Source organism: Dromiciops gliroides, chromosome 6, assembly GCF_019393635.1.
Source record: "Dromiciops gliroides isolate mDroGli1 chromosome 6, mDroGli1.pri, whole genome shotgun sequence".
NCBI lineage: Eukaryota > Metazoa > Chordata > Mammalia > Microbiotheria > Microbiotheriidae > Dromiciops > Dromiciops gliroides.
The window spans coordinates 280,201,561-280,214,508 of NC_057866.1; the positions used below are offsets into that span (position 1 = coordinate 280,201,561).

The following is a 12,948-nucleotide window of genomic DNA, read 5'->3' on the forward strand; positions in this document are numbered from 1 at the left end:
TCACAGCTGCCCTGTGAGGTACCCCTATTTATAGATGAGGAAACTGAGGCTCACAGAGTTGGCATGACTCACCCAGGGTCACATCTAGTCTGGAAGCAGCATTGCAATCTGGGTCTTGCCGACTTTGGGTGCAGGACTCTCCACCAAGGACCTTGCTGCTTGCTGACAGCCATGTGAGCAATCATAAATGTCACAGCCAGGATTCAAACCCAGATCTCATGAGTAAAACTGGTGTTCTTTCCATGGGAAAGCAGGATTCCTCTGCCCTCTGTCAGGCCGCCTCTAGGCACACCCTCCTCACTGGAGGAAGCTTTTTTGCCCCAAGTGACTCGGAAATCAGACGCTTCAGGGGCTACCTTGTCCAACCCCTTTCACTTTACAGATAAGGAAACTGAGTCCCAGAGAAGTGTCCCTTAACCCTGAGGTGACAAGCAGGCCTGGGTTCTTCCCTCTTCTTCATCTTGCTCAGGCAATGGCAGTCGCGTCTGTGACATCGGCCTCTGCCTCATCCACCAGAGCTCCCCATAACAAACGACGACAGCTGTATCAGGCCTGACCCCCCACCCAGTCACTTGCCTGAGCTCTCGGCCCCTGCTGTGGGCGTCCTGACCAGCCCATTCTGCTCTCTCCACAGGTGACCCACACGTGAATGTTTTCTGCATTTTAATCAGCTCAGCTTTCAGAAGCCCCTTCCCTTCCTCTTACACCCAGGCTGTCCTATACTGAAGACCCCACCATCTCCAGAGATTCACTGTTGTTTCTTCTCTCTTTGCCCCAGGCTTTCTCTGTGTGAGAAAGTAGCATGCTTCTGTCCTGAGAGTAACTCCCAGGATCCAGGCAGGTTCATCCCCTCCTCCACAAGGCCCTCCAAAAAAGCAAGGAACCCTCGGGCCATCCCAGCAAGCCAGGTCAGAAAGGTCATTAGAAAAATCCCAGAGTTCTCTGCCCATGTTGCTTCCCTGGTCAAGAAATATCCAGTGGCGGGGCAGCTAGGTGGCGCAGTGGATAGAGCACTGGCCCTGGAGTCAGGAGTACCTGAGTTCAAATCCGGCCTCAGACACTTAACACTAACTAGCTGTGTGACCTTGGGCAAGTCACTTAACCCCAATTGCCTCACTAAAAAAAAAAAAAAAAAGAAAAAAAAGAAATATCCAGTGGCTTCCTAGTGACTGGAAGACAAAATGTAAACATTGCAAGCCTCTCTCCATCGGGCCTTTTGAGCCCTTCATAAGCTGCTTCAGGCCTGTCCTTCCAGGCTGGTGTCCTATCATTCCCCTTTGAATTAGAAGTACCTTGAGAGGGTATTGAGTCCAAGCCCCTCATTAAACATTTTTTTTTTCAATTAAAAATCTCTTTTCTTTCTCTTTCACCCTGTCATTGAAACAATACCAACAAAGCTTTTATAAGAAGTATGCATAGATAGACTAATCAGATTCCCACCTCGGTGTGGGCCTGAGTCCCTCACTGTCCACTGGGAGTTGGAGGCAGGCATCATCATCGGGCCTCTGGTGTCTCAGTTCAGATAAGTCCAAATTCCTCTGACCCAGATTACAATGGAATTGGGAAGTATTTAAAATTAATTTGTGGTTTTCTAAGTAAACATGCTTCCCCACAAGAAGCAATTTCTACTTGAGCCATCATTACGTCGACCAGAATTCTGAAGTCTTTCCATGTCTCCTGGTTCTGCTCACTTCCCTTTGCATCACTTCTTGTAAGTCTTCCCAGGTTTTTCTGAAACCATCCCCCCTGACATTTCTTACAGAGCAGAAGTGTTCCATCACAATCATACCCCACAACTTGTCTGTTCACTCCCCAATCAATGGGCATCCCCTCCATTACCAGTTCTTGGCCACCACACATAGAGCTTCTTTGAGCTCTTGGGATATATACCTAGCAAAGATATTTGAGTCAAAGGGTGAGCCCAGTGTGGAGACTCTGGGGTCATGTCACAAATTGCTTCCTAGGATGGCTGGACCAGCATTTGATGTAGTGACTCTTCTTTTGTACTGCTCTCCTTCATCTGCCATTGTCCTCTTTGGTTACCTTTGCTAGTCTGATCAGTAGCACCTCAGAGATGCTATTGATAGCTTGCATTTCTTCCTTTGGAAATCTCCAATTTATATCCTTTGACCATTTATCAATTGAGAAATAGCTCTGATTCTTGTAAATGTGAATCAGCTCCTTGTATATCTTGGAAACAAGACCCTTGTCAGCCCTTTGAGCCAACAGGGGAGGAGGTGGCCACCCTGATACACATTGGGGTTAGGTCATAGAAGCAGCCCTCAGAAACCCCTCCGTGAATGTGAATAATAAGTTCAGACAAGGAGAACAGCTTGGCTTTGGCTACCCTTGGAAACACCAAGATAGAGAAAGCCTCCTTCTTTAGTGTTTTCTATAAGACCCACAAAGAAAAGAGCAGGAGAGCATGAGGGATGGGGGGTGGGGTGGAAAGGGAGGGTCAGAAGGCCTGAATTCAAATTCCACCCATGCTACTGTGTGACCAAAGGCAAGTCACTAAACCTCTCTGTGCCTTCACTTCCCTGTCACTGGGGGAGGCACCGGATGAGAAGTGAGGTCTGACTTTGTCCTGGCTTTAGCTCTGTGAGCCTCCTCATCTTTCCCTCTGGGGTGGGAACAATCACACCGGTGATTCTAATGCCCTCTATCAGGAAAGTGAGTGACGTTAGGAGGTCTGTGGAAGAGGAGGGCCTTTCTCTCCTCAGTTCTGTGACCCAGGAGTGGTGTGGGCAGTGGCTGGGCCCCCGAAAGCCAGCACTATCCCCAGGTGCATCTGCCCCCCACCCCCCACTAAAAAAGCTTTGGGGAAAGCTGAGAAATGAAAGAAACTGATAAGGATCCCACCCCTCACCTGCAGGGCCACACCCCAAATACCTGGGTCAATGGCTTTTAATTAAGGATGAGAACAGGACTCTTACAGGAATCTGCTTAGAAAATAGACATTTTTCTTTGTTTTGTAAAAAGAATTTTTATTGATCTCTTGTTTTTACACGTTTCCCACTTTATCCTTCCCTCTATCCCCAAGCAGCTAGGTAATGCAGAGCTAGGCCTGGGTTAGGAAGACCTGTTAAAGAATGTTTGGGGGTAACAGACCTGAGTTCAAATCCAGCCTCAGACACTTACTAGCTATGGGATTCTGGGAAGGTCAGTTCACCTCTGTCTGCCTCAGTTTCCTCAATTGTAAAATGGGGAGTGTCATGGCCCCTCCCACCCTGGGTTGTCATGATGACCAAATAAGATACTTTTTGTCAAGGGTTTAGCACAGTATAAAACAGGCACTTAATAAACACTTCTGCTTCTTCCTCCCTCCCTTCGAGTTCAGCAAAACTTAAGCAGCACAGAACAAAGCTGGATGCTCCAGGTGGTGCTCCACCCACAGGCCCTCCCCTGCAGGGGGTGGTTTGGGTCCTGCCCTGGCTGCTCTGGAGGGTTCTTCGCGTTTCTCTATGCAGTCGAGGTGTCTGTTGTGTTCCTGGTTCTGCTGGTTTGGCTCGGCATCTGTTCCTTCTGATGTTACTGTTCCTCTTGGTTGTTGTGGACATAGTTCTGAAATGGATAGAATGTTTGGAAGGGGCAGATTGTAGATTGGCAAGAGCGGGGAGGATGAGGCGTTGACATGGAGTCATTTTTACCAAATAGAAAACTCAGACTTATTATCGCTAGTTCCCTTTTCCTTCTGATTTTGGTGTGAGCTCATGCAGCTCCCTCGGCTTGGTCCAGTGCCTGGCACTGATGCGTGTTGATGAGACTACACGGTGGACCTGGGTTGCTTGGTCTGCAGATGGAACAAGCCACGGGGAAGTGAGTGGTATCGGCACATCTGCACTGCGTCCAGATTCCCTCTGATGGAGGTTTGGAGAATGAAGGCCCTGAGGGGCAGGGGGAAGACGGGCTGGAAGAACAGCCGACCTCCCAGTGGGTGCTGCAGACGGGTGGTCCTCGCCTAGTGCCTCTAGATAGATCAGAGGAAGGGAAGAGGTGTGTGGCAGGGCCCCGGATGGAGAGTGGAGGACCTTGGGCCCAGCCCCTTCCCCTCTGCGCCTGCTTCTTGGACAGTTACCCTAGATGGGCTTTGTGGACTCTTGAATCGTAGGGTTAGAGCATGGAGTGTGTGGGAGAGCTCAGGGAGAGAGGCTGACCTCGCCCCTTGTGCCGGGATGTTTTCAGGCAGCTGTAGCCTTGGAGAAGGGCCCACCAAGGAGGAGGAGGAGCAGCAGCAGCAGTGGGGAGATCTAATGGTAGAACAAGAGCCAGGGCGGCCCTAGGGGAGCTTAGTTAGCTTGGAGAGGAGGCCGAGGAGGAGGCTGGGCACACCTCAGCCCAGGTAATGTTGTCCTTGGAAGGTGAGAGTTCGTTCCCGTCGCTTCCAGGACCTCTGCCACCAGCTTTGGTGTGGAAGAACCTAGAGAAAGAGGCAGCTTTTGAGTTGTCCTCACTTCTCCCATTCCCACATGCTTGGACCTCCCTTGAAAACCAGATTGAGTTTGGCCTCCCTGTCATTGCCCTCTGACATTCCTGCCTTTGTCTTCTCGGGAGATGCCTTCAGGGGGCTCTCCTAATCTGGACGCCATATTCCCTGGCAGAGGTGTGTAGAGCAGTCTTGTGAATCCCACACTGTCAGCCCGGGAGCTGCCTCCTTGTCTGAACCCTGGTGTCTTGGATGAGGTCTTCAGGTGATTTGGGGAATCTCTGGTGGATCTGTTGTTTTCGGTCTAGGCCCACCCTGGGGTGGATCACTCAGTATGTCTCATTAAAGGTTGTGTCTGTCCCCGGGAATCACCTTGGAGGCAGGGAACATCTCCTTTTGTTCATTTTTATGTCCTTGGTGTTTATCATAGCTACTGGACTTAAGGGAGCAGGTTTTCTCTTGAGAGTTGGCCAGGTCCTAACGACAAGGAGAAGCAACTGAGTGGGGGGAGTGGGGGAAGGGGCGGAGCGCCGAGCCCACCTTCCCCTGGCACCATTTGGTCATGGCACTCACTGCTAAAACATGGTGCCCCCCTCCCCACCATGGCTCCTGGTCCTGCACAAAAGGGTCCCCTGTTCTTACCTAATTGTGCAGGGCTACTTGGGGGAACAGGACGGCAAATAAAGCTGTTTCCAATAAAAATTTCCTGTTTCCTCCTTAACACGTTTGCAAGCTGTTTGCTTGAGCAAAGCCAGGAATAAAGGCTTCATTGTGCCCCCGTTGTATTTTTAGAATCTAGAGGCATTTTTTTGTCCTTTGGAGAATGGCTTCCAAGGGGACCCTCTTCCCATGCTTGCTGTCCACACCCACACCCCCGGTGCAGAAGGATCACTGGGCTCTTTGGGCTAAGCAAGACTGGCAAGAAGAGGTCCTGCTGAGCAGCATGAAATAACCCATTTCATGTAAAAACTGAGCTTTTGTCTAATAGAAATGATTTTATGGTGCCAAGTAAGGGCAGAGGCCCTGCTTGTCACTGGATGGAGCCTTGCTTTCTCATTATCTGGAGCTGATTTTAAACTGAATTAAAGGAATGAATAACTAACTGAAGAATCCCAAGTGCTTGCTAGATGCTGAGCACTGAGATAGGCCCTGGAGGTACTCACAGAAAAGAGGAAGCAATCCCTGTTCCCAGGGAGCTGACCCTCCAGCTGAAAAGACTAACCCATGAAGAAAGGACCTGCAGGACCAACAGCAAGGCCTGGGGGTCCCAAGATGGAGGCCTCAGGGTGATGGGTGTCTAGAAGCCAGCTGGACACGAGGCCCAGATGACCCCAGGGGGCACTGACAGGGTGGATGGCAAGGCCTGGGGGTCCCTTCATGTCACCTCCCATAACTACACATATGATGTCCAGGAAACCTGAGGTCTCACTACGTGGCCATGACCGGTTCGAGTCTCTCCATGGCCACCAGCTTTGCCCAGGCCTAAAAGCCTTCTCCTGGCCCTTTAGATTTCCGCACCAAACCTGTGAAAGAGTCATCTGTGCATCGGCGCCTGATCCCTCACACACCAGGCACACTGCCAACAGCCACACCCATCCTCTGGGCTGGGCCGGGGCCTTTTCTCGGGCTTCTTCCCACCTTTGATGTTCCCAGTCAAGAAAGGCCCCCTTTCCCTTGGGACTCTGCCTGTCTCCATCACTCTTTTTCTCCCTGAGTGGTCAAGATGGGTGTTCCCTCCAGGCCCCGGGGCCCAGGGCCTCCTTGGTCCTGTCCCCATACTCCGCCCCTTGGCACTCTCTGCTCCCCAGCTCTCACTCCGTGCAAGTCTCTCCCAAACCTTGACCTCTAGCCCTGACCTCTTTCTTGAGTCTTGGAAAGGTCTAGGAGAACAGGACACAGGCTATGGGATCAGGAGAACGAGGGGGTGCCTGTTTCAAAAAATAAAACAGGTCAGTAGAGACCACAGACTGTGGGCAGCCTCCTCCCGATGGTCCCCTCCCCATGACCATTTTCAAGCAAACTGATCCATCAGCGTCACCTGCATGCTGGGAACGGCACTAAGTGCTAAGGATGCATCGAAAGGCAAACACTCGGGGTCCCCCCTCTTGGAGCTCCCCTTCTCAGTGGGGAGATGACACATGGGCATGATGTGGCTATAGACAATGACGCCCCCTCCTGCTCGGAGGAGAGGAAGAAGCCCCAAGAGCCCAGCTGAGCCCCAGCTGCGCGGGGGTAAAAGATGGGCAAGGCACAGGAAGTTGTGTGGCTTTGGACAAAGGACTTGGTATGTGATCCTGGTGGGGCAGGAGCTGAGTGCGAGGTGTGGTGGATGGGCGGGAGGCTCTTTGTGGCAGTGGCATGTGCGTGTGTGAGGAGATGGGGACCTCCAGTCACACAGCCACATGTTGTGGAGGAAGGAACAACAAGGTCGGAGCACAGCAGGTGTTGCACTGCCCAGAGTGTGGGCCCCGGCTCATCCTGCCCATGGTCGGTGGGGGAGGGTCCCTGGCTTCGTCCCTGTCCTGGCTCTGTTGGTGGCTCGTCCACCGTCTTTTGCATGGGCTCTGCTCACTTGGGCTCAGTGCACCGGGAGGTTCTCTAGTGGCTAATCAGGCATCTCGTCTCTGTTCCCCTCTAGAAATCGAGGCCAAAGAAGCTTGTGACTGGCTGCGGGCAGCCGGCTTCCCTCAGTACGCCCAACTGTATGAAGGTGAGTGGGGAAGGGGCGCTGGGGGCAAAGCACCGTGAGAGCCCACCTGTCCTGGTCCTTGCTCTGCCGTCTTGGCCGTGTGGCCCTGGACGAGTCACTCACCTCCATGCTCCAGAGCAAAACCAGGCTTCCTTTGGAGGCCTGTGTATGGAGTGGTTACCCTATCTGCCGGTGACTCAGTGGCCTCTGGCGCTTTTCCAGCTTCTCTTGGGCTCCTCCACCTTTGTCCCTGATTTCCTATTTCACCTCTCGATGGCTCACTCTGGAGCTCATCATTCCCAACCCCCTCCAAGTCCCAGGGAGCTTCAGTGACTGCTCCGAAGTTGCTCAGGTGGTGTATATCCGGGGAGGATTCAAACACAGGTCCTCAGACTCCTCAGGAGCCACTGTGATTTCCCCTGCACCCCGGTATTTGTTCTCCCCTGACGTACTTTCCATCCCACCCTGTATTTTCATAGGAAAACCCTTGGGCTTAAAATAGGCTCTTTGGAGCCCTTCCCCAGCCCCCCACCCCAGTCCTGCTGCCTGCCTCTGGATGAAAGGCAGCTCACTTCCTCTGGGCGCTGCGGGCGCTTTCATCTCTGCTGGGTTTTTGCCTCTGGTGAACAAAGGCAAGCATTGTGTGCTCTCTGTCTCTCTGTCTCTGTCTCTGTCACACACACACACATCCTTTCTCAAATACACACACCTCTCTCTCTCTCTCACTCACACACACACACATCCTTTCTCAAATACACACACCTCTCTGTCTCTCTCTCTCTCTCTCTCTCTCTCTCTCTCTCTCTCTCTCTCTCACACACACACACACACACGCGCGCACGCAGCAGCTTTGCTTGCCAGTGTGACTCAGAGTTCACTCTGGGGAACAACGTCTTCTCCAGGAGGATCCGTGTGTGAACTGGATGCTCTTTTAGGAGGAAGGTGTCTTTGGATGTTGCGCCTCTGGCCTTGGCGGTCTCCAGCCTGCAGTGCCCTTGGGAAGGCAGGCAGGTGGGCCTTCACGGCAGGTGCAGACATTTTCACAGAGGCTTGTCTCTTGCTCCCCACAGATCTGCTGTTTCCCATCGACATCACACTTGTCAAGAGGGAGCACGACTTCTTGGACCGAGACTCCATTGAGGCATTGTACCGGTAAGTGGGAGCCCTGGTGGGCATCTCTCTTCTGGATCAGGGGTCTGCCTCTTTAGGCTGCTGTCAAAGCAGGACTGCCGCTTGCTTGAGTCCATGCTCAAACTCTGGGGATTTCTTGGTACTAAGCTCAAGCTGTTTCCTGCCCAGCATCTGCCCGGTGACACCTGGGTTCAGAAGCACCTCTCTCCCTCCCAAACCAAGGACTCATTGCCTTGAGTGAGGCCATAGAGGTCCTCAGAATTGTTCACCCCTGTTTTAGAGCAGGATGTTACCTAGAAAGGACTCAGGAGCAGGCTGGGGAGTGGGATGCCCCTATTCCAGAGGCTTGGTGTTCTGTCACTGAGGGGCCCTGGAGTAAATCTGATGGCTAAGACAGGGAGGAAAGAGCTCTGGAAACGGGGACTAGACACCACCAGGTATGGTGGGAAGATTAGCTCGGGAGTCAGAGGGGGTCCCACCCCTGGGCCCTGGGACTCAGTTTGCTCACCTATAAAAGGAGGGAGCTGGACCCAGTGACTTCTGAAGTCGCTCCCATCATTGCATCTCAGAGCTGGTAGTCTTCAACATGATGAGGTTCCCCAGGGGACCAACTTGTCAGGTACCAGGCCCCTGGATGAAGCAGTCATTGGTTTGAGGGAACTGGCTATTCTTGGCCAGAATGACGGACTTTCTGCCCCAGAAGGTCTGAAGGGTTGGGCAGGACTCAGTCTTCTGAGTCCAAGGGAAGCCAAGAAGCTAGGGGTGGGGGAGGGGGAGGGGGGGTGTAGCCAAGAGGCTGAGGGAAGGGGTGCCAGTGGCCTGATATTTAGGCCTTGGGGTCATTTTTACTCTTTTCAAATTCTATACGTTATGGGGCTTCTTCTAATAGCTTGTTGATCTTTACAGAAGCAGGATTCTACTGCAGGAGAAAGCCCACGGCAGGAGAAACAATGTAGGGTAGTAGAAAGAATCTATACTTTAAGTCAGGAAGACCTGGGTTCAAATCCTGCTGTAACCACTTACTAGTGTGGGACCCTGGGCAAGTCATTTTCTCTGCCTCAGGGACCAGTTTCCCCATCTGTAAAATGAGGGGTTTGGACGTTATGTCCTCTGTGGTCCCTTCCGGCTCCAGGCCATCCCCGCTCTGCTTGAGGCCCAGTCCAGCGGCCTTCTCCTTGACCTCCCGCAGCCTTTGACCTCATGGGTCGCGCTCTTCTCTTGCACCTCTCCAGAAGGAAGTGCCTGCAGATCCAAAGCCAAGCTCCTCCTTCCCCAGCACGCTCCCCTCTTCTGCGGCTGCGTACTCCCGCCTTCTCCCCATGACCTACGCTGCTCCTTTGTGTCTCCCCCTTCCTGCCCCCAGCCTGCCCAAGTGCTTGGGACAATGGCTCCGCCAGGCGCCTGCTGACAACGTTACCCCCTCCATCCTGGGCTTTCCGTTGTGTTTCATGGTGCTTTTCCTGCCCATTGAATTTGGAGGGTTGAGTGGCGGTGCCTCCAAGGGGCATCTGAGGGGAAGGAGAGCTGGGGCCTTTCCTCATGCCCCTAATTCTGGCAGCGTCCCCCCATCAGCCTGTGAGCTCCCCTTCAGAGCAGACTCTGGCTTTGGTCTTTGTATCCCCAGCTCTTAGCAGATAATCAGTGCTTGTTGACTGACTGCTGGTCAGTCATGAAGGCCTGGATCTGAAAACAGAGTTTAATTGGGATAAATACAGAACCAGGCCCTTGGGGCCAAAGTAAAATGTGCCATCGGGGGTGTGGAGAGGACGCTTGTCCTTGTCCTTGCAAAAAAAGATCAGGCTTTTACTAGGTGGCCAGGTCAGGGTGGGCCAACCATGAGACACGAGAGGCAGGGTGGCACAGTGGTTAAGGCCTGCATTTGGAGTCTGGAAGAGCCAGGCTCCGGTGCTGCCAGTCATTTAGCATTTCTGTGACTGTGAGTGGATGACTTCGCCGCTATCAGCCTCAGTTTCCTCATCTGGGATGAGTAAATGGGGGTGGGGGTGGGGTAGCACAGAGAGGGATGTTGTGTACCTCAGGATTGAAATGCCATAGTGTGGGCAAAGCATGCTGCAGAACCAATCCTGGCAAGGCCAGGGGGGTGCCGTGGGGTCCTCAGGTCTGGGCAAGGGATGCCCAGGCGGAATCCTTGGTTCACTGTGGGCATGGGCCCAGACTGAGCACATGGATTAGCTGGCAAGGATTGGGGAGGGGGGGGGTCTGCAAGCCATTCTCTGTGTCACCTCAGCCAAGGCCTGGGAGGGCCGTGGGCTCTGCTTGGACCCCACCGAGTAGGGGGGAGGGGGCAGAGAGGGAGAGTCAGAGTGAGGCAGATTCAGGCTGGGTGTGCGGAAGGCCTTCCAGTGGCAAGGGCTGTCCCGAGGTGGGGTGGCGGGCACCTGGATCACAGGAGGTCTTCAAGCAGAGGCTGGGGGGTGGCACCTGTACACATGACCTATGAGGGTCTCTGCCAGCCATGCGCCCCAGCCACCTTATGTGTGTACCTCTGGTGGGAAACTTTGCTTGTGGGCGGGTCTGCTCTCCCTCCCCATACATCAGCATTGGCAACGAAATCTCTGCAGGAGAGGGCTCTGGGGCAATGGCCGGGACTGGTGTGGGGGGCCTCCTGCGGCCACACGGGGACCCACGAGCTCTGTCCTCCCCAGGCAGACAGATGGCAAGCATTGGTGCAGAAATGTGCCGCCTGAGCCCCCAGCTCACTTACAGGGCTTATTGCTTAGGGGAAGCTCTATAGATTGGGGAGTCTGGCAGTACCCAGTGTGTCAGGGTCGGGGCTTAAGTCACACTGTGGATTTCTAGCTTAGCCTCCGTGGTAGGAAGAACCCAGACAGCACCTGCTTTTTCCTGGTAGCATCACCTGTTTTTGTAGCGTCTGTGTCCCTCTATTAACATAGATTGGCATCTGACAGTCTCCAGTCTTGGAGAGTCGCTGCCAACGGGCACCGTGACTCCCACAGGATCACACGTCCAGAATGGGCCCAAGTGGACTCTCTAGCACTGACTCCCCTTCCACGTGGACGTGCCCCTTCTCATCCCAGATCACATGCTTATATCCTATTTTTTTAAATACTGGAGCTTCTGCTAAGTGACTTGGAAAAAGAAAACGGTCCGGGAAGGCCTAGCTTTGTCAAGAGTTTTTGGCTCTTTCCTTGGAAGAAAAGTGAATAATTTGGGGCTGTTGAAAGTCCTGCCCTAAAAATGCTTCCTCCAAATCCTCCCTTTACCTGGAGTGAGCAGCAGTGGGCAGAGGGCAGTGGGCCTCTTCCCTCTCCCAGAACCTTGGGGACTTTATCCATTCAACTAGCCTCAGCTTTCCTCAGGGAAAGCTCCCTCTGAAATCCCTATCTTTGGTTTCTTATCACCCTCGCGTAGGGCCCTCCCCCACTCCCTTAGCCAGCACACTATCCCCCTTTTTTTTGTGGGGCAATGAGGGTTAAGTGACTTGCCCAGGGTCATACAGCTAGAAAATGTAAGTGTCTGAGGCCGGATTTGAACTCAGGTCCTCCTGACTCCAGGGCCAGTGCTCTATCCACTGTGCCACCTAGTTGCCCCAGCTGTTCTATTTCTTAACCCACACCCAATAACCTCAACGATGGCTCGTTTAGAATCCTTTGAGGCCCAGAAATCCAGCCCTGACTCCATGATTGAATGGTCTCAGAACACTGCAGGTAAGCCTGAGCTTGGGGGATGGGATGGCACTCCCCCTCCAGGCTGGCCTGGCCCCCCAAGCTTGACAGAAGAAATGGAGCCCGAGATCACATCTTGCCATTGTTGTTTGTTCTAGAATTTCCCGAGCCAGCTGTTTTCACTCAGGGCCCAAAGCGAGCACCATCTGGGTCCCCTAGCAATTCCCCTACTGATGTCAGGGAGGCCAGCGCCACGAGCAGGGCTTCCTAGGAGAAATGCCCTCTCTTGTTTATGTCTTCTCTCACCCTGCCTTTCATCCAGCCCCCATCTTCACTCCACCTCTTTTTCTAAAAGAGAGAATTCTTTCTGGAGCACGCTCTGGGTCATCTGCCACGCCTGCCTGGGGCTTTCTTCTCTAAACAGGACGCTGACCTGGGGAGCTTTTAATCTTCAGGGGCCAGGAGGGCTTATCAGTTAGGGCTCAATGTGTTTTACCCTGAAACATCAAAGGAGGCCCATGACCTACTTGCAACCTGACCCAGGTGTTCTTGTATGGATTAACAACCCTGGACCTATAAAGAGTGGCCTGGCCACATACAGGCTAGATAGCAGAGAGCCAGGCTCTGGGAGGTGGGGGCCCCCACACCAGGTCCAGATGGAGCTGCCCGGAAGGGCCGCCATCCAGGCTCACAGAGGAAGCACCCAAGTTGGGGTCATCTGGAAGCCATTAGAGGCAAGTGGGGCCTGAAGGCCCGTGTCATTAACGCAATGGCATGCCATTTCAGCCAGGATACTGGGAGAGCTGGCTCATTAAAGCCCTGCTTATTCCATTACATTCCATGGGCTTTTATTTGGGGGGTTTGTTTTCAAGAAAATTAAGCTAGCATTGGCCCCCAAAGTCAAACTGGCTTGGCTTTGGGCAGTGGCAGGAGGAGCAAGGGATGTAGGACTTGATCCACAACAGAAATTTGAAAGCATCCTTGTTTTTTTTCCTCTGTTTAGAATTTTATTTTCCAAATTACATGTAGAAACAAATTTTGACATCAATTTTTTG

At 53.0% G+C, this 12,948-nt stretch overlaps 1 protein-coding gene across 3 annotated transcripts in view; it reads left to right on the forward strand.

Moving 5' to 3' along the window:
* The window catches only part of DLC1 (DLC1 Rho GTPase activating protein), a 208,890-nt gene that overhangs the window by 172,170 nt on the left and 23,772 nt on the right, over positions 1-12,948 (forward strand). For all 3 annotated transcript variants that reach the window (XM_043972513.1, XM_043972514.1, XM_043972515.1), the window contains 2 exons: positions 7,065-7,136; positions 8,186-8,267. In XM_043972513.1, coding sequence (XP_043828448.1) covers positions 7,065-7,136; positions 8,186-8,267 — 154 coding nt within the window. The remainder of the gene's footprint in view (positions 1-7,064; positions 7,137-8,185; positions 8,268-12,948) is intronic.